At 43.5% G+C, this 18931-nt stretch overlaps 3 protein-coding genes across 4 annotated transcripts; 2 read left to right on the forward strand and 1 right to left on the reverse strand.

The window, feature by feature from the left end:
* The first annotated feature begins 392 nt into the window (after positions 1-392).
* On the forward strand, positions 393-3716 carry LOC306780001 (uncharacterized protein). Its single transcript, XM_079272154.1, has one exon. It carries the CDS (start codon positions 1077-1079, stop codon positions 1476-1478), a length of 402 nt encoding a protein of 133 aa, XP_079128280.1. The 5' UTR covers positions 393-1076; the 3' UTR covers positions 1479-3716.
* A 3451-nt stretch (positions 3717-7167) lies between these two features.
* clns1a (chloride channel, nucleotide-sensitive, 1A) lies at positions 7168-13756 on the forward strand (the record flags this gene model as incomplete). Of its 2 annotated transcripts, XM_079271632.1 has the most annotated exons (7): positions 7171-7774; positions 8261-8397; positions 9253-9384; positions 10135-10245; positions 11254-11427; positions 13098-13164; positions 13330-13756. In XM_079271632.1, coding segments are annotated over exons 1-7 (741 nt in total). In that variant the 5' UTR covers positions 7171-7655. The 2 variants fall into 2 exon arrangements, with proteins under 2 accessions (XP_079127757.1, XP_079127758.1); XM_079271631.1 differs by lacking the exon at positions 13330-13756 and having other exon boundaries at positions 7168-7774; positions 13098-13168.
* A 122-nt stretch (positions 13757-13878) lies between these two features.
* aqp11 (aquaporin 11) lies at positions 13879-18848 on the reverse strand (the record flags this gene model as incomplete). Its single annotated transcript, XM_079271630.1, has 3 exons — positions 13879-14404; positions 16042-16158; positions 18251-18848. 3 exons carry the CDS (start codon positions 18846-18848, stop codon positions 14304-14306), a joined length of 816 nt encoding a protein of 271 aa, XP_079127756.1. The 3' UTR covers positions 13879-14303.
* Between the last annotated feature and the right edge of the window lie 83 nt (positions 18849-18931).

The following is an 18931-nucleotide window of genomic DNA, read 5'->3' on the forward strand; positions in this document are numbered from 1 at the left end:
TTAATTTCAAACAAAAAGACAGACTTTGAAAGGCACGTGGGGGCTTAGAGTATTGTTTTACATTTTTGTGCATTTCATATTTGAATGGCTCCACCGGAAGCTTGATTGACTGATTGTGTCTGTCTTTACAGCTTGATACAATCATGTACAGTCTGAGCTGTCTCTGGTATGAACACGTACACTGCCCTCTGCTGGTTACAATGTGTAACTACAGCGTTTAGAAGTTGGTGTGGCTGCTATGGATGCTGAAGACAGATTACGTCATGAAATCGAGAAATCATTTAAAAAACGACTGAACACAGATGTATGCACGATGTTAAATATATTGTAGAAATGGTACTTTTACAACAAATATTGACAGTTTTTTAAGACTAATTTAAACTAGATCCTGCTCTACATACCCCGGTACGGTAGGTGGCGGTATGCACCTAGAAGTTGGTATTGCAGTCAGACAATAAAAAAACGGACGTAACACGAACCACGTTTGTAAGTGGTGGTCACGTGGCTTCTTTTTTTTTTTTTTTTTTTTTCTTTGACGTTTTGCCTCGATACATCTTGCCGCGATATTTCAGCCGTGAAAGGTCGACACTTCGCGAGCTTCAACAACAGTTTGCTAACGTGTTTATCTCGAGACATTCTCACCGCTCGTGTCGGTTTACTGAACGGCTCCGATTGGTCCTGTTAATCCCCGGGAAGAAGCGCACAGCCCGGCTCTCAGTTTATCTTTCTTCAGCTGCGGAGCGTTAATTTACTGAAAAGTTATCCCGGGTGAAATTAGCGCGCTTTTGTGGCACGAAATAGGTCACGCAGCGTCTTGTTGACAGTGGAGTCTGATTTCTGTCCTCTCCCGCCGCCTCCTCCTGCGGGTCCGCAGACGTTAACGGTCGCACGGACGATGGTTTTACTGAGAAACCTCCGTCCGCCCACCGAGGGAGTGCGGCACGAGCAAGCCGAGACCACAGTGGTGATGATCGTCGGAAGAGGATCGTCCGGTCCGCAAAAGACTCAACCGCATCGACTCTGATGAGGAGGAGGAGGGGGATGAGGGGGATGAGAGGAGGCAGAAGAAGGAGACGATGAAGAAGTGTTCAGCGGTGGAGAGGAGGGCCGACAGCGACAGCGACACTCAGGAAAAGGGGAGGGGCCGTAGCCTGTCTCCGTCAAACAGACATCAGACCTCCAAGGGCCCGGCGAAGCCTGGGGCCGGGAGTCCCACCTTGCCCAGGGACAGTGCGGCATCAGGCGGGCAGGGTAGGCACAACGGACCCTCACATCCAGAGGAGGGGGAGCAGGACAAGGAAGAAGAGGAGGAGGAGGAGGGGGAGCAGGACAAGGAAGAGGAGGAGGAGGAGGAGGAGGGGGAGCAGGACAAGGAAGAGGAGGAGGAGGAGGAGGAGGGGGAGCAGGACAAGGAAGAGGAGGAAGAGGGGGGCCAGACAGACTCATTAAACTCTGCCCAGAACAGTCCGCAGTCGTGATGGCTGTGTTTGTGTGAATAACGCTCGCTTCATTGTCTTTTTTTTTCTTTTTTTTCTTCTTTTTTGTAACTGTCAGGCCTTTCACCCCACACCACCACCTTTTGAAAACTGGATCTCCCTCCCCACCTCCTCCTCTTTCCCCGTCTTGCTTTTCCTCCTCGCTGTTGTATTGTGTTGAGAGCGCTTTCCACGGCCACGTACTGTGACCTCACAACCACAAAACTCACGAGCTACGCATTCACGCTCATCTTCACCTCTGGCAGAACGGAACCAGCCAGCCGGACCAAAAAATTTAAATAAGCATCCTGGCGCCAGGACATTCATGTTTCAGTGGCTGCACTCGCGCTCAGCCGGAGGTCCTCGTGACCCTCTGAAGTGCTCTTCTCTGCCGGGTCCAAGCAGCAGGATGACGGTGGATTCGTCCCATTTGGGTTCAGGGCTGAATTGGTCACATGAGTCTGTTTGTAGCGTACATCTACCTAAAAGCACTTCCTCATTCTCATAGCACTTAATGACCCACCGCCAAGGAGGGTGTCAGTGTGGAACCGAACACTTTGGATCATGTGACCTGATGGTTAGAGACACCAGAGTTGATCGCCACAACAACAATAAAAAGCAAAGCTTCCTCTAGTAGTATCTACGCATGCAGATAGATGTGGTTTTTATTTGTCCAGGTTTTGAGATCCACCCCAATAATGAATTATGTTTTTGGTGCTCACAACGGTGGTTTCATTGTTGTGTTGCTGTACTGGAAAAGTACCCAGTATCCTTCGGGGCCGATCACACAAAGACGTGTTACTAACTTCTATGCATGTCCAAAAAAATGCAATGAAAAGGCTTTGGTCATACACACAGACTGTATATACAAAGTGAACGTAGTCATTGTGACGTCACCCATTGGACTCTCGCTTTGAAGCCTCGAGTTTGGCGATTTTGCCGTCGCCATCTTGGATTACGGCCGTCGCCATGTTTTTTTTGCCACCCAATGAACAGAAGTGACCATATTTGGAATGTGGAGCAGTGACGTAGAGACGCCGTATACGTCTCTGATAGCGGCCTTGACCTGTTGATCACAGTAAGCCCGCCCTAAAGCATGCTCTGCTTTATGGTCTATTTGACTCTAAATGGACCATAATTTACTAAATGAACATCATGCTGTATTAAATAAGACTTGAAACTCGATACTGCGACCATAAACTCATGTTTACAATGTTTACTGAGGGAATAAATCAAGAGAGAAGTAGTCATTTTCTCATAGACTTCTATACAACCGGAGGAGTCGCCCCCTGGTGGTCAGAGAGAATGCAAGTTTTAAGAGACTTCAGCATTGGCTTCACTCTGCAGAACCTGAGGTTGCCGCCTGGCCGTACCATGAGAACACATGTTGTTTTTGTGGGCGGTGTGCTTCTAGCGACACATCTTGGTGTGATCGGGGCCTTACAGGCCGGGGACATTAGTTGCATGTCATGTCTCTCTCGCTCTCTCTCTGCTGGAGAAAAGACCAAAAGTGATCTCGTTAAAAGTAAGTCACTTGACTTTTAAATGAACCTTTTTTCTAGCGCAGTGAGCACCACAAACTAAATAAGGATTCACCTCCATTGTGTTTCAACAAAACAAAAGCAGCTGCATGGTTAGACCCTACTCGAGGTACAAAAGAAAATGAGTTGATCCACAGAAGGACTGGGGCTCCAGAAGGTGGTCTTGAAACGGTCCAGCAGCACTTAACGGTGCATTCAAACAATTCATCCATTCAAATAATCAGCAGATAATCGACAATGGAACTAATCATTAGTTGTAGCCCTTCTAAATATACCGTTTACCTTCCAACGCTTTGTAATGTGGACTTTTTCCAAGTGGCTAACGAGATGTGTCAATAACGGATATAAAGTGACTTTACGTCATTGAAGTTGACGAGGATCACCTGAACACTGACCGCCATGTTGTTGTATGGTGGGATACTGTTGGCCGCACAGGATTCAGCACTTGTGCGCTCAATTTTAGAAATGTTTGCTCGTTTAAATGCAGACTTTTAAACTCAGTTTGGGGTGACCTTATGTATTTCAAACTTCTCAAGAAACATAGAATGATCCTTATTCATTTGTTTGTATGAGGTTCATCTCCATAGTCGGTGTTCTACTACAGTAGAGGAGCAAAGCGATGTACTGCTATGGACATGTTTTAGACACCTAAAGGAATCAATGTCAGTTCAAGTTTCTAAAGTGTCTAAAGTAGGTTTAGCTACTGCCCCCCCCCCCCCCCCCCCCCAAGCCACCTTGCCCGTCCTGGTACTCCTATTTCTATAAACATACATCTTAACACACGACTATGATAAGCACCTCATACAACCCCACTTTAAACCCTCTAACGTCCCTCCACAGAGCTGAACTTGGCCCACATTCTGGATCCAGGATCCCTGGATGTTCTCTCCCGACAGCCACAGTGTTCGGTTCTCAGGCTGGTCACTCATTGGCTCCACGCGGTCCGCCTCATGTTTTGCTGTACATACTTTGCCTGTGCGCCGTTCCTTGTAAGATAATAGATGTTCTGTTCTCTCTTAGTCCTCTTGTAAAATATAGTGTTCTATTTTCTATATGACGGAGAGGAGGAGAGATGCTGCTGTGAGCGATGTGTGGACCGATGAGGTTTCCGCTGCCAGTTGGTCCACGGTTTGCTCCTTTTTGTTTGGAGATTCCTGCAGGCCGTCGACTTTTGTGTGAAGTAAGACCAGCGAGTAGCCCGTTCACCAGGAGAATGTCCCAGAACTGTTGCAGAGCGACGGAGTACTGCTCACACTCAGCCCCGCAGCGCACGCCGGTGAAGCTGTTTTCACATTTGTAAAGGAAGGAGTTTATCAGGCTGATTTCCTGGTCCCTTTGAACATCTAATATTCCCCTTTTTAGACGCAGAAAGTCAGACTCAAACGTTTCTGATAGGTCCTTGCAGATCTTTTATTTCTTTGTAACTAAGTTAGAAGCGGCTGAAATGGATGATGTCCGAACTCTTCAGTCTGGATTTGTCAAACTTTTAAGATGAAATCTTCAGTATGCTCCAAAGCGAGCAATAACACGCTTTTACTAAGCGACTCACTTCTACTTACAGCAACGTGTGATCAAGAGATCCCACCGTCGATCTCCTTTTACAATACGTCTGCCATGTTCTGTGCAATCAAATATATGGAAAATTAAAAGTAAACTGAAGCAGAAAAGAGTGAAATGTGATTGTAAAACAAAATCACCGTGAGATTTATTCTTGTTTGATCCCCTGATAATGAGATATTAGGACAGTTAACAGACTAAAACTACCCGATTCTGAATTATACGTATCATGTCTCAGAAGATTAACATTTTTAATTCCTAAGAAAAGTAATCGTTTGGATCTTGGGCTGTAAGTAGGAGTGAAAGTGACTTTTTTTTAAAACTTTTTTAATCTTCAATCCAAAATGTGACTTGGATCAGTTTGATAAATCCGTGATCTGATGAGACGGGAGATCCTCCAGAGTTGGGTTCACATCCAACGCTTCCTCTTCTTTCGAGCTCTGTTCTTAACGACGACCTGGCCTCCTGATGAGCCTCACACATCACGACGGTAAACTATGAAGAGCCCTGGTTCCTCACGTACAACACAAAGCAGCTGAAGCCACCAAAAACATTTCAAGTATGTTCATATTTTGAATTGGCCTCCATCCAATTTACTAACACAGTTTACTCTCTTATGAACCATCAAGCTGAAGGTGCAGGAAATACATTTGTTTCAAGAAAAAGGAAATGCAGTGATCGATGTGGAGAAGCTCCTTCAAACCAGCAAGGATTCAAACCGTGAAAGACATCTACTTTTATACAGTAAAGAGTTGGAGGACGAGTTTTATGGTTCACATGTCGGATGGAAATCCGACTGATCATGTAAAAGTGTATTTTGTAACATAACATCTTGTGAAATGCTTCCGTCAGAGAAATGTCAAATGATTTGTGAAGGTGGCCGTGAAACTGGAGATGCACATAAAGAGAAGCAGTCCGATGAGCAAGAAATGACCTTTGGTTCCATGAAGTTTTTTTAGTGAGTCGGCACTTTATTACCGTTGCCTGTGTGTACCGATCGTGTCCTAACGAGTGCCGATGTGCAATCTGTGAAAGGTCAACAGCTCATAGAGGCGTTCACCAGTGGTCCGGTTATTAGATCATGGTCAGAAACTAGTTGACAAATGTTGTATCCTCTACGATAACTTTAATAAACATACCATAATGATTCAAGAAAACAAACTAATCAAGTCTTTACCTCACCTTGTGGTAGTGCTTTACATTCAGCCTTGGAGACATTGGGGGAGGGATCAGAATTACTGGTTGAGTTCTTTTTTTTTTTTGGACAAATGTCGGCATTAAAACTTTAGTTTTGGGTCACAAGAACAGAACTCAGTTTGCCAAAAGCATCAAATAGGATGTAGTGCAACTGGGATGACTGGTACATACTGGCCCCGCTCTCTCAGGCTCTAATATGGGCTACTAAGTTACGAAATGTTCTTTCAGGTACGGGGGGAATAACACCAATTAGATCAAATGCTTTTCAGACCGGTTGTGTCTAGATTTTAAACAGGCTTTTCTGGAAAACCCCCTTCATGCAGCATCTTGATCATCACAATGATTTATCTTCCTTTACGAGCTGGACTCTCCTCTGGAGGCAGAACCAACAGTCTGTCACCAGATGTGTTTTCTCACTATGATCTGACAGCATTTAGATATCAATGATGGTAAAAAAAAAGCCTCAACGAACTCTTTGAAACAAGATGAATCCCCCCGCCTGTGTTGGCAGTAAGGAGAGATCAGGCTAATGTGTGCTGATGCCCCCCCCCCCCCCCCCCCCCAAAAAAAATAAAATCATTCCACTGAACCCGGTGTGCATCTGTGTTCGGCACTTGTGGCAGAATCTGTTGGTTTTAAAATGTTGATCTGCATTCTGGAGGTGAATGTGGCTCCTTCCATTTCTCTGTTGTACCGTTACTGTAGTATTGCTGTAACATGAATGTTTTCTAAGTTATTAAAACCAACATCCCAGGCATCTCCTCAAAAACATGCTGCGTCTTTGCCTTATTTTAAGTCCTGATATTATGAGTGGATGTAAAATTAAGGTTGCATTAAATATCTTATGATAATTATTATTATCCTGTTATTTTTATTTTCTATTAATTATTGTAAATAAGTATTGTATGTATGTAATAATTGATGTCCTGATTTAAACAAAATGTTTATATTAAGTAAATCATTTTGTCCGTTTCAATTGGTGTTTTTATTTTAATTTCAAACAAAAAGACAGACTTTGAAAGGCACGTGGGGGCTTAGAGTATTGTTTTACATTTTTGTGCATTTCATATTTGAATGGCTCCACCGGAAGCTTGATTGACTGATTGTGTCTGTCTTTACAGCTTGATACAATCATGTACAGTCTGAGCTGTCTCTGGTATGAACACGTACACTGCCCTCTGCTGGTTACAATGTGTAACTACAGCGTTTAGAAGTTGGTGTGGCTGCTATGGATGCTGAAGACAGATTACGTCATGAAATCGAGAAATCATTTAAAAAACGACTGAACACAGATGTATGCACGATGTTAAATATATTGTAGAAATGGTACTTTTACAACAAATATTGACAGTTTTTTAAGACTAATTTAAACTAGATCCTGCTCTACATACCCCGGTACGGTAGGTGGCGGTATGCACCTAGAAGTTGGTATTGCAGTCAGACAATAAAAAAACGGACGTAACACGAACCACGTTTGTAAGTGGTGGTCACGTGGCTTCTTTTTTTTTTTTTTTTTTTTTCTTTGACGTTTTGCCTCGATACATCTTGCCGCGATATTTCAGCCGTGAAAGGTCGACACTTCGCGAGCTTCAACAACAGTTTGCTAACGTGTTTATCTCGAGACATTCTCACCGCTCGTGTCGGTTTACTGAACGGCTCCGATTGGTCCTGTTAATCCCCGGGAAGAAGCGCACAGCCCGGCTCTCAGTTTATCTTTCTTCAGCTGCGGAGCGTTAATTTACTGAAAAGTTATCCCGGGTGAAATTAGCGCGCTTTTGTGGCACGAAATAGGTCACGCAGCGTCTTGTTGACAGTGGAGTCTGATTTCTGTCCTCTCCCGCCGCCTCCTCCTGCGGGTCCGCAGACGTTAACGGTCGCACGGACGATGGTTTTACTGAGAAACCTCCGTCCGCCCACCGAGGGAGTGCGGCACGAGCAAGCCGAGACCACAGTGGTGATGGACGGCCATAAACTGGGCTGCGGGACGCTGTACGTCGCCGAAGCGTAAGTGATGCACGTGGGGCTTGTTTGTGTCCTTTAACTACCGTGTTCAGTTTCAGAGTAGCGTTTAATCAGTGTTTAATGCAGAAAATGCGTTTAACTTTACAAATATACAGGATATAAAGTGTAATAATAACAGACAAAACACGGCCACTCCTCGAGCTAACTACTTCCGGAGTAGTCACTTTCAAAATAATTAGAAATGATTTTCTTTTAATTTACTTAAGTACAAGTAATAATACAAAACTGCAAAAATACTCTGTTACAAGTAAAATTCCTGCATTGAACATTTTAAAATGTATATAAATATAACAATACATTTACTTTAAAAGTAGTTTTAGTCAATCGTCAGAAAATGAATGTTAAACTATTTTGATAGTCTGTTTTCCCCATGTTTCCTGCTACTGTCGAACGTCATTAAATGCACCTCACATTATGTTTTCGCACCCTTTATGAACCAACAACAGCTGTGCATTTATTTGCGTGCAGGCGTCTGTTGTGGTTCGACGGCTCTGGGATGGGTTTCTCTCTGGACTACCCCACCATCGGCCTGCACGCCGTCTCCAGGGACGTCAGCGCGTACCCAGAGGAGCACCTGTACGTCATGGTCAACGGAAAACTCACAGGTGAGAGTGACACAAAGTATAACATTTGATATACATGATAAGGGGCCAATTGATGAGTTTTCACGTGGCCTGTTTGAAATCTGCTACTTGTGGTTCCTTCATCTAAAACACATTTTATTATTTTGTGTGGAGAAGTGTTCTGTTATGTTTCTGAGGGAGTTTGTGGGAACTTAACCTAACACACACAGAGACTAAATATTGACATTGCATGTAAACATACAAACAAAGTGGTGACCTGCTCATAAAAACGTTGCTTGTCAATATTTAATCTGGTTGGTGGCTCATTCTCAAAACTGTGTAATATCATTGACTGTATATAAGAAGTGGGCGTAGTCATCGTTACATCATCCTTTGGTTTGTGGACTGCCGTTATGAAGCCTCGAGTTCTGCGACATCGCCATTGCCATCTTGGATTACGGCCGTCGCCATGTTTTTTTTTTGGCAACCAATGAACACAAGTTACCATATTTGGAATGCGGAGAAGTGATGTAGACACGCTGTGTATGTCTCTGATAGCGACCTGTCAATCACAGTAAGCCCGCCCTAAAGCATCCCCTGCTTCATGGTCTATTTGACTGTAAATGGACCATAGGTTTCTAAATGAACATCATGCTGTATTGAAGAAGACTTGAAACTAGAGATTGAGACCATAAACTCATGTTTACAATGTTTACTGAGGGAATAAATCAAGAGAGAAGTAGAGTCATTTTCTCATAGACTTCTATACAATCAGAGGAGTTTTAAGACACTTCAGCCGTGGCTTCATACGGCAGAACCGGAGGTACATACAGGTTCATGTGACACCAGGAAGGGAAGCTTCTAACTGCTTTATTTTGTCCCACTGTCATCTCGCAGGTGAGAACGGCGCCGAAATGGCAGAGAGAGCGGCCGATGAGGAAAAAGACGACAGCAGTAACAGCGGCGATGATGATGATGAAGAAGGAGTCATCACAGAGATCCGGTTTGTGCCCAGCGACAAGGTGGCATGTGAGTGATCGGATGAGAGTCAGACCGATTCTGGTCCTTTTACTAAAATATGTAATTTTTAGTTTTTTACTGCCTGAGCCAGGATCGTATCTTCATGCTGATCAGTTATTGATGTTTCATGACCGCGCCACAGCTCCAACAGTAAACCACATGAGTGATCAGACAGAACACACGTTAACCAGATCATCAGATCCTCGGGTAAAAACAAAGATAACGTTAAAGTTATTGTCCAAACAAGTTGTCTTCACAACAAGAAGAGGCTGAAGTTTCTCTTACAATTAACAGGAATTATTCTGCTATAAACACTTAGTTTCCTGTGATTAATGCATTATTTTAATGATATATTTTATTATCACTTTAGTAATGTTTTTATTCCTTTTGTATATATTTTTTATCTTCAGTAATGTTTTTTTTATTCCTTCTGTGTATTTTTATCTTGTATATTGTTTATTGCTACCAAACGAAGTTTCGTTGTATCACTACAATGAGAATAAAAACCTCTTTATATGATATTCAACACCAGGACAAAATATCAGAGGAAGATAGCTGACTAGATATGCAGTAGGTTTGGTGATACAGTCAGGTTCAATATAACATTTAGGACGTTGTTTAGAAGCAGATACATGTAACACAGGAAATGGAGCATAGTGAGTGTTTACACTTTGAATTACAGATTCTTGAATTGACCACAGGGGGGCAGCACTGCCTCTAATGTTTTTGTGTGTGTGTGTGTGTGTGTTTGACATGCAGTGGAGTCCATGTTCTCAGCAATGTGCGAGTGCCAGGCGCTGCATCCCGACCCAGAGGACGACGACTCCGACAACGACTTCGAAGGAGAAGAGTACAACGTGGAGGAGGCGGGTGAGGAAACACACACACACACATTCTCAGGTTATCAGTTTGTGAGCAACGGGTCAACAGTGTCATAAGACATTAGCCTTCTAAATGAATCTTAATTCCCCGATCTGTACGATGAACTCTCAGGTACAGGAACAGCACCGATGTTTGTCAAAAAATGAGATAAAGCCATGATTACAGTTTTTGAAAAGATAAACATAATTTTATAATTGTTTTTGATAAGTTAATTAAAAAAGCTGTCTGATAATAGAAACTTGTAACACATGAAAGTGAAGACAGCTGTATTGTGAGCAATCTATAAGACTACCTGCTACTACTTCTATCAAATACACTCATACATATACTTATGTATTTGCTGCTGAATTTGCATACTGTTAACCTGATTCTGTACAGTGTATATATTGTATGTCTCTTGGATTTGTACCTTATTCTTTTTGTTTACTTTTATATTTGCAATCCTCACTTTGTGTTGAACCTGCTGCCCTCTCCTTTCCTCGTTTACATTTTGGAGAAGCAGAACACTAACAGGCTGTGGACTGACTTCAATAATCTGACGTGCTCTGCTTCTGTCTGTTTGTCTCCCTGGTCCTCTGGACTGTGTGGTTGCAGAAGCAGGTAAGCTGTCCAGCATTCAGCACTGCACATGAACACGACTAAACGCCTCCTGGTGAACCTTTGCAGAACAAAACAGATGATCAAAAACACTCTGACCGTTGGCACTGAATGCTTTTTCAGATTTTTCTGGACTTTAGTTTGTAGGTGGAGCCCCCTGCTGGTCAGTATAGATAATGCAGGTTTAGGGCTCTTCATCATTGGCTTCACTTTTCAGAACCAGAGGTTTATCACACCATCTGATGGGTCAGGTTACTTTAACCTAGCTATATTTATACGCCGTATTTAAACATTAAAAATGCTTTAATTGTAAATGGAGATCAAGTGAAGTTTAGCTGTATTCTCTACCAAGCACATGTCTGCTGTTTAAAGCCTGCGTCTCTCTCTCCTCCACCACAGAGCACGGCCACGCTGACGTCCCCACCTTCTACACCTACGACGAGGGTCTGTCGGCACTCACGCAGGAGGGCCAGGCCACGCTGGATAGGCTGGAGGGGCTGTTGGCCCAGTCGGTCGCTCAGCAGTACCACATGGCCGGGGTCCGAACCGAAGAAGCCAACGGCGAATTCGAAGGTTTGAGTCAACACACACACAGCAGCCTGGTGATTGTAGCGACTGGAGATGAATAAGAATGGATCATATTGATAATGAACTCCAATCTTAAATTCAGAGCATTTATACTGCACCTGCAACGTGATGACACTGATGGAAAAGATCTCTATCATTTACTGTTTGACTAATGAAGCTTGTGTATGACCTTGAATTGTATCATCTGATACTCTCTATTAGTTCTTCACTCAAACATCTCCTCAGATTAACAGCAGAATATTCAATATGTTCATTAAAAAGACAACTTGTACATTCAACGTGACTTTTTTTTAAAATTCAAAATTAGGAATATTGCTTCTTTTTGTGATTTTAAATTTTTATTATTCAATGATTGACGCCAGTTCTTAAAAGCAACATTCCAGACCTTGATCACACATCTTGTACATATTGGATTCAAAGCTCTCACATCTGGGTTTGCCAAGTGATGCACGCGCCCGGCTCCTGTCTGGAGCGACTGGGCCGGTGGGCTCTGCTCTCCAGCGGGAGCGGCCCCTGGTTTCTCTCACCTTAAACAGCTCACCCAAGTTTGTCATCAAAAGCAGTTGAGATTTCCTCCCGCACGATGTCATTTTCCCCGAGTGAATGCGAGGTCCACTGTTGCGCTGCAGAGTCTACACGGCACAAGAGAGACCGGAGCTTGTTGTTTTTAGGGAGAAAAAAATAGTTTGAGGGGATTTGAAGTTTAATCTTTAAGCTTAATTGTCTGAAAAGCGCTGTGGTCAGCGTTCTTTGCTCTCACAGCTTGCCACCAGCCGGTCGCCGTAGCATTGCTGCGTGAAACTGCTGTGAGATCTTCTCCAGTGGGACACTCGCTGGTTCTTTGCCTTTTTACCAACTGCACGGGCCGTGTACAGAGTAGTTTTTGGGCTGCTATTTATTTTTAATCTGGGTCGAGTGAATAAACAAATATTGCGGTATTTGATCAGTAGTCTGCAGTGTTTTAACTCCACCTTGTAGTGTCGGCTCCTGCTCACTTGGAAACTCGACCAAGGTGGTACAATAAATACGTACCAGATACTATCGGCAGGATTTGCTCATGGAAAACCGAAGAAGAGCGAGTCGAGTTAAGTAGAGCCGTGCTGTAGCGTGCATAAGTGTGGCATAAGGCTTTAATAGCAGCTCCATGATCATGTTTAAACAATGGAGGGTCCAACACACCTCTGCTTTTGTGTTTTTGCAAATCAACCTTTGATATTCAAAGTTGTTATTATTCTAATATAAATGATACAATAGCAGACTCATGATTTACAATGTTTACTGAGGTCATAAATCAAGAGAGAAGTAGTCATTTTCTCATAGACTTCTATACATTCAGTGGAGTCGCCTCCTGCTGGCCAGTGGAGAGAATGTAAGTTTGAAGACATTTCAGCATTGGCTTCACTTTTCAGAGGTTGACGCCTGATTTACAATTAAAAAATCGTAGAGAGAAGGAAACGTTTCCAGCGCTCAATAGTTTGAATTCTGTGATAAACTGAGAAATTTAGCCTGACCGAGATCTGAAGGAAAACCAAGACTGTTGGAGGCTTTGTTGTGTTCTGTTACACATATCTGCAGTGAAGAAGATAAACACAACAGCTGATCTCACTGGATTTTGTTTATGGGATGCTGTTAAAATTGAGTGTTGTTGTTTACAGACGGCATGGAGGTGGATGCAGCAGAGCTGGAGGCCGGTCAGTTTGAGGACGCAGACGTCGAGCACTGGTAACGACAACAGTGAGACTTTAACATGTAATAAAATATATCACAAGCAGCAACAACGGAACCTTAAAATGATGATACAACCTCAAAAACCATCTTTGTAAACACACGAGTGATGAGAATGTGAGCGGTCTGGTTCATTCACGCGTTCTCTGACACTTTCTGTAGATGGAAGGCGTCTCAGCGGCCAGTTGAAGCACTGATGCAGTGTTGCATCGTGGGATTGGAGGAGGACAGCAGCACTTCTCTCAGCTCTTACTCGTACCCTCTTCTCAAACCTTTTCCCCATGTACTTATCGTCATCTCACTGGTCTTTTTTTGTCGCTTGCTACATTTCCTCTCGTTGTATCGGAGCTCACGTGTTGCATTTTGTTGTTGTTTTTCTGCTCACATAAAGTTTTCCGTAAACAGTCGGTTCAGCTACTGTAGACTATTGAGATGCAGCCCTGAAAGGCCAGGTCCTGTTGTTAACTGTAAAAACAAAACTACGAGATTCTGTTTTCTACCTAACGACCAATTTAATATCAGATTTTCCTGCAGAGGAAAACGAATGTCTTTGTATTAAAATGTCAATAAATGCATAGTTTTTGTATCACTTTTGTTTTTGTTCAATTTGTTCTGTTTATATCGAGGGTTAAAAGCCTTAACATATGTTGTTATATAATACAATACGAAGGGGGAGGGGTGGCGAGAATCTGGCCATATGATGCGTAGCGTGTACAGGGGTTACCATTTAATATGTCGATTTATTTTTTGAATCTTAATTTTAGGAACATTTTAATACTTTAAAGAACCCCATATGCATACATCTAAGTAAAACGTTGTTATGCAATCCCAGCAGTGGCTTTTGCATTTCTCACAGCCCCTAACATCAGACATCATAGCGCTAGCTTCTGTGCAATCTGAGCCACCGGCTGCTACTAATCTTTGCGCGTAAACAAATTCAAATCAATGTTTGAGAATCCCTCAACGTGGCGACGTAGGAGTCGGTGGCTTGTAGCTAAAGTTATGCTTTCCACGTCTACGAGTATGCGATGGTCCCCAAGACGTAGGTTTAGTCAGTGCTCTGATTATTTGTCTAACTTGTGACTAGAATCAGCTGTGGGTTAACAGTGTGTCAGTAAACATTCGACACACGTTGCTCATGTCCTCTTTTTGGTCTCTAGGGGGAGATGGAGAGACGCAGACTTCCCCGACAGCAGAGGGACGAGTTTATCAAACAGCAGCACTGAGCTCATCATACCTGCAACCGAAAACACATAAAAGAGGAGTAATGTAAATATTTAGAGAACATTGGATCTGCTTGCAAACTATTTTTTTTTAGAAATTGGCAGATTTGAAAGAAATGAGAACTGTACTGTACTTAAATCCAGTTGTGTGGTAGTTGTAATGTACTCGAGTACTTCCATGTTATGCTACTTTATACTTCTACTCTACTATATCGCAGAGACAAATACTGTATCTTTTTATTCAGATTTGGATTATTAATACAAAATATACATCATCTAATATATTATGTGTGAATAAATTGCCCGGCACTATATTAAGTAGTTAAAATGAGCTTCACCTTTTCCAGCTACAACATTAAAGTGATTAAAACATAATTTATTGAAATATTATATATATTATTCTGAAATAGGCCATTCTGCATTATGAGTACTTTTACTTGTACTATTTTAAGTATATGCGGATACTTCTGTACCTGCTGAAGTAAAGCAGGACTGTTACTTGTAACAGAGTATTCTTACTCAGTAGTATTGCTGCTTTTAATTGAGTAAAAGATGTCAGTAGTACTTCCACCTGTGGTTATCTGTATATAAACTTAACTGCCCAATAAAATAGGGTTTATAAAATAGGGTAGTGTATTATGTTACTTAAAATAAAAAATACTCAAGTAACTTACCTCAAAATTGTACTCAGGTGCAGTATGCTCATGTAACGTTCTGTATTCATGCTCAGTTTTTGATGATAAAACATCTAAGTTAACGTGTTTGTTAGAGTTTTGTTTAAAGGGACATTGTGTAACATTTTGGTGGGGGGTTATTGAGAGATATTGAATATAATATTCATAACTATGTAATCACCCGAAACTAATAATAGTATGCAATTTATATCTACGTAGGTAGCCGGTCGTCTTCCACGGAGTCCGCCAACTTGCACCGCCATGTTTCTACAGCAGCCCAGAACGGACAAACTTAACACTGGCTCTGGCGAGAGCCATTTGCGTCTGTGTGAATGGCTACTGAAGGTGGGGATGCGTTCCGAAACCCGCTATTAAACGGGCCCCAATGCTAAATAATTAAAGATCGTAGTATTGATAATAGCTGTACCGATATTGTAACATTTCACATTTGTTTCAAGTGAACATTGACTTTATAAAGTGACTTTGCTGTTGTAAACACAACTGTTGCTGCTCTTAAACAATATTTAGATACATCGAAATTATGAATCTCTGAACTTCTGAATTTCTAATTCTTAATTCATTTGTTTTTAAAATTGTATATACTGTATCTTTTTAAAAACAATTATTTAGTCATGTAGAAGAACCGAGTATTGATAAGAGTAGTCCCTAGTTGTACTAAAATCCTAGAGATACCTCTCGGTACCTGTAGGCCACCGTAGTTCTCTGACACGCTTGGAAAGGGAGGGGCTGAGCTGAGGGTTATTGAGTTGGCTACAACCTGCCACAAACCACTAGATGCCACTAAAACGTACACACTGTCCCTTTAAGTGATTATCAAGTCTTCTTGTGTTTTATTTCCAAATTATCCGATTTTTTTTTAACATAGAACTTTTTTTAATGAGGAAACTGACATCAACCTTGTGTTCGTTTTATAACCTGCAGGTTCCCTGATGTCGGTGTGCATGAGTGGGTCTTACCCAGCAGCGGGCTCAGCCAGTAGACCAGGCAGTACTCCAGGAAGGAGTTTCCACTGCAGGGGAACTGTGTGGAGAAGGCCAGCGCCGGGTTGAACACTGCTCCTGTCACACTGCGACCTGGACACACACACAAACACACATTCATGAACTTTTTTAGGACCAAACCTGCAGCAGGTGTCCATCCGTTTACAACTCCTAAACAGACACATTGAATGTGCTCTTAAATTCGGGGTAGGAAGATGAATATTTACATTTTAAGTTCACCAATTTTAAAACAGCTAGAGGCTACATAATAATTCTGTACAGGTTGCTGCTTATAAAGTGTGTTCATGCTGAAAAAAGCTACAAAGAAGTCAGTATGCAAAGTAAGTTTGCTTTTCTGATAGAGTGAAACAGGATATGAGTGCAAAAATGGTATAATTCGTATGTATTACGTAAGATCTGTCTGCAGATGGTGAGTTATTAAATATCTTTGAGATTCATCTGGCTGCCTTCGTTGGTTGGTTAGGTTTCGTTATGATGAGTGAGAACGTTTGGAGTTAGAATATCAGGATAAGCCAATCACAGGCCAAGTAATGCCGTGTTCACAACAAACGCGAATTCATCGCATCGCGTCAATCGCGCCGCCGGTCAAAACGCCGGGGACCATTTGTGTTCATTCGCGTGAATCGTGCTGGACGCGCCGGAGAGGGGCCGTGGCTTGTCACCCTGAAAGCCGACAAAATAAACCGACAAAAAGGGACTCCGGAATAACTACGTAATGATGCCGATTTGTACTTGTCTACTCAATGGAGCTCGGATGGATCGGTGCTAGGCTATGCTAACATTGTAGCAGCTCCACCAACAGTCAGAATAACGTCATGTAGATGTAAATACGGCAGCGTCTATTCATTGTGTGTACCGTATGGTTTACACACACACATGCATACACATAGTTTGGTCCGGTCTCTGTTGATATGAGGTATCGTAGAGCTCTGGGTGAACACAGACGGCTACAGGATTTATTTCCTGATTCAACAACGGCAGGAAGTCAGTGATGACAAGGGGAGCAACTCAACGCTGATAGGCTATCGCGCCGGGGCATAACACGAATATTTCGCAGAAGTTGAAAAATTTCAACTCGCGCCTTTTGGGGCGATTTGGCATTTGACGCAAATTTGCGCCATTGCAAATTCGCGGCGCGCCAGTCTCATCGCGTCTGTGCATAGACTTTGTATGTAATCTACTCGCGCGAATAATTCGCGCCACATTTGGTGTGAACACAGCATAAGGTGGGAATACCTTTGCCATCGTGGGGAAAAAAATATTGCCCCTTGGACAGTACAAAAAAATACAAATCAAGGATAGATTAGCATTTTTGTAGCCTACCGCGGAAGCCTAGTAAAAAAATAAAAGGTTGCATCTAATCCGTGATTTAATGCACCACATGTGAGCACGCTCAGTGATCCAATCAAACACACCTATGATGTTACAAGGGTTGCTAATATGCTAAATGCCAAAAATGCTCACGGTGGATCCTGCTTTCACAGAGGTGTATTAGGCCTGTGAGTGGGAGGCTGAGTGGACTGGTTATACTGGGACATAGAGGCTTAGTGGACTGGTTATACTGGGACATAGAGGCTTAGTGGACTAGTTATACTGGGACATAGAGGCTTAGTGGACTGGTTATACTGGGACATAGAGGCTTAGTGGACTAGTTATACTGGGACATAGAGGCTTAGTGGACTAGTTATACTGGGACATAGAGGCTTAGTGGACTAGTTATACTGGGACATAGAGGCTTAATGGACTAGTTATACTGGGACACAAAGGCTGAGGATGAGAGGGAACTTCAACATTTGCAAAAAAAGCTTTTGCACACTTGTTGCTAGTGTGCCATTGGCAAGCATGCCTAAAGTTGCCTTCCCCTGCTTTAAAGTTACAGGGGTTTACTTTTAGCCTTTTAACTTAAGGCTAAAATATTCTAGTAGCCTATTATAGCTGGCGAGCAGTTTTTAGTTCAAATTTATAAGTTTGATTATTGTGTGGATGGGTAATGTGAGGCCAGCATTATGTCATTATTTATTTATTCAGCTAAATAAGAAACTGAAAAACACAATTCTGCTGCATGTAATTAGAGACCTGCTAAAGAGCCGATGGCACTGGATCTCAGACTCATACAGCACTATCATCAAAGAGGAACAACTAAAGAGTAGAGTCAGCGTCATACCTGCATAAACCACTGTCGCGATGACCGCAGCCACCGCGTGCACGCGGTATTTCTCCTCCACCGGTCGCGTGTGCGTTATTGCGGTCTGAACCGCAAAGGCGCATGCGAGCTCCACCGCGGCGGCCTTGGGCAGCGGAGCGCGGATGGCGCTGATGCACCTATAGCCGAGCAGCTTGTGCCGCGCATGTAGTCCCGACAACCCGATACCCCAAATCGCCGGAACTGCGGCTCGCGCGGCGGCCGCCGCGGCAAACTGGCACGCGATTCGCCGCAGGGCGCACCCGCCCGATAACCTCGCGTGGTACGCGTGCTCGAGCGTTGCGGAGGGGTTGCCGATGGCCCCGCCGAAGGTGAGCGCGTGGCCCACGGCCGCCAGGTATGTGAAGGTGAGCGCGAGGCGAAGCTCGATACCGCCCACGTCGGACAGCAGCTTCAGCTCGTGCGTGCAGCAGCACAGCTGGAAGGTGGACACGAGCTCCACCGCGTACACGGAGAGCCCGGTGTCCGCGAGGGCCCTGGTCATCAACCTGCGGGTCGCGTCGCTCAGCGCGACGATCCCCGCGAGTACCGACAGAGACACCGCCACGTCCGCTGTCATGCTCGCGGAAGGTCCGCGCACTGTGTGGGCGGATTGTCCGTGCCTTCGGCCGCTGACGCTCCGCTGTATTCCGCTTCCTCTGT

Source organism: Melanostigma gelatinosum (assembly GCF_949748355.1).
Source record: "Melanostigma gelatinosum genome assembly, chromosome: 7".
Lineage (NCBI taxonomy): Eukaryota > Metazoa > Chordata > Actinopteri > Perciformes > Zoarcidae > Melanostigma > Melanostigma gelatinosum.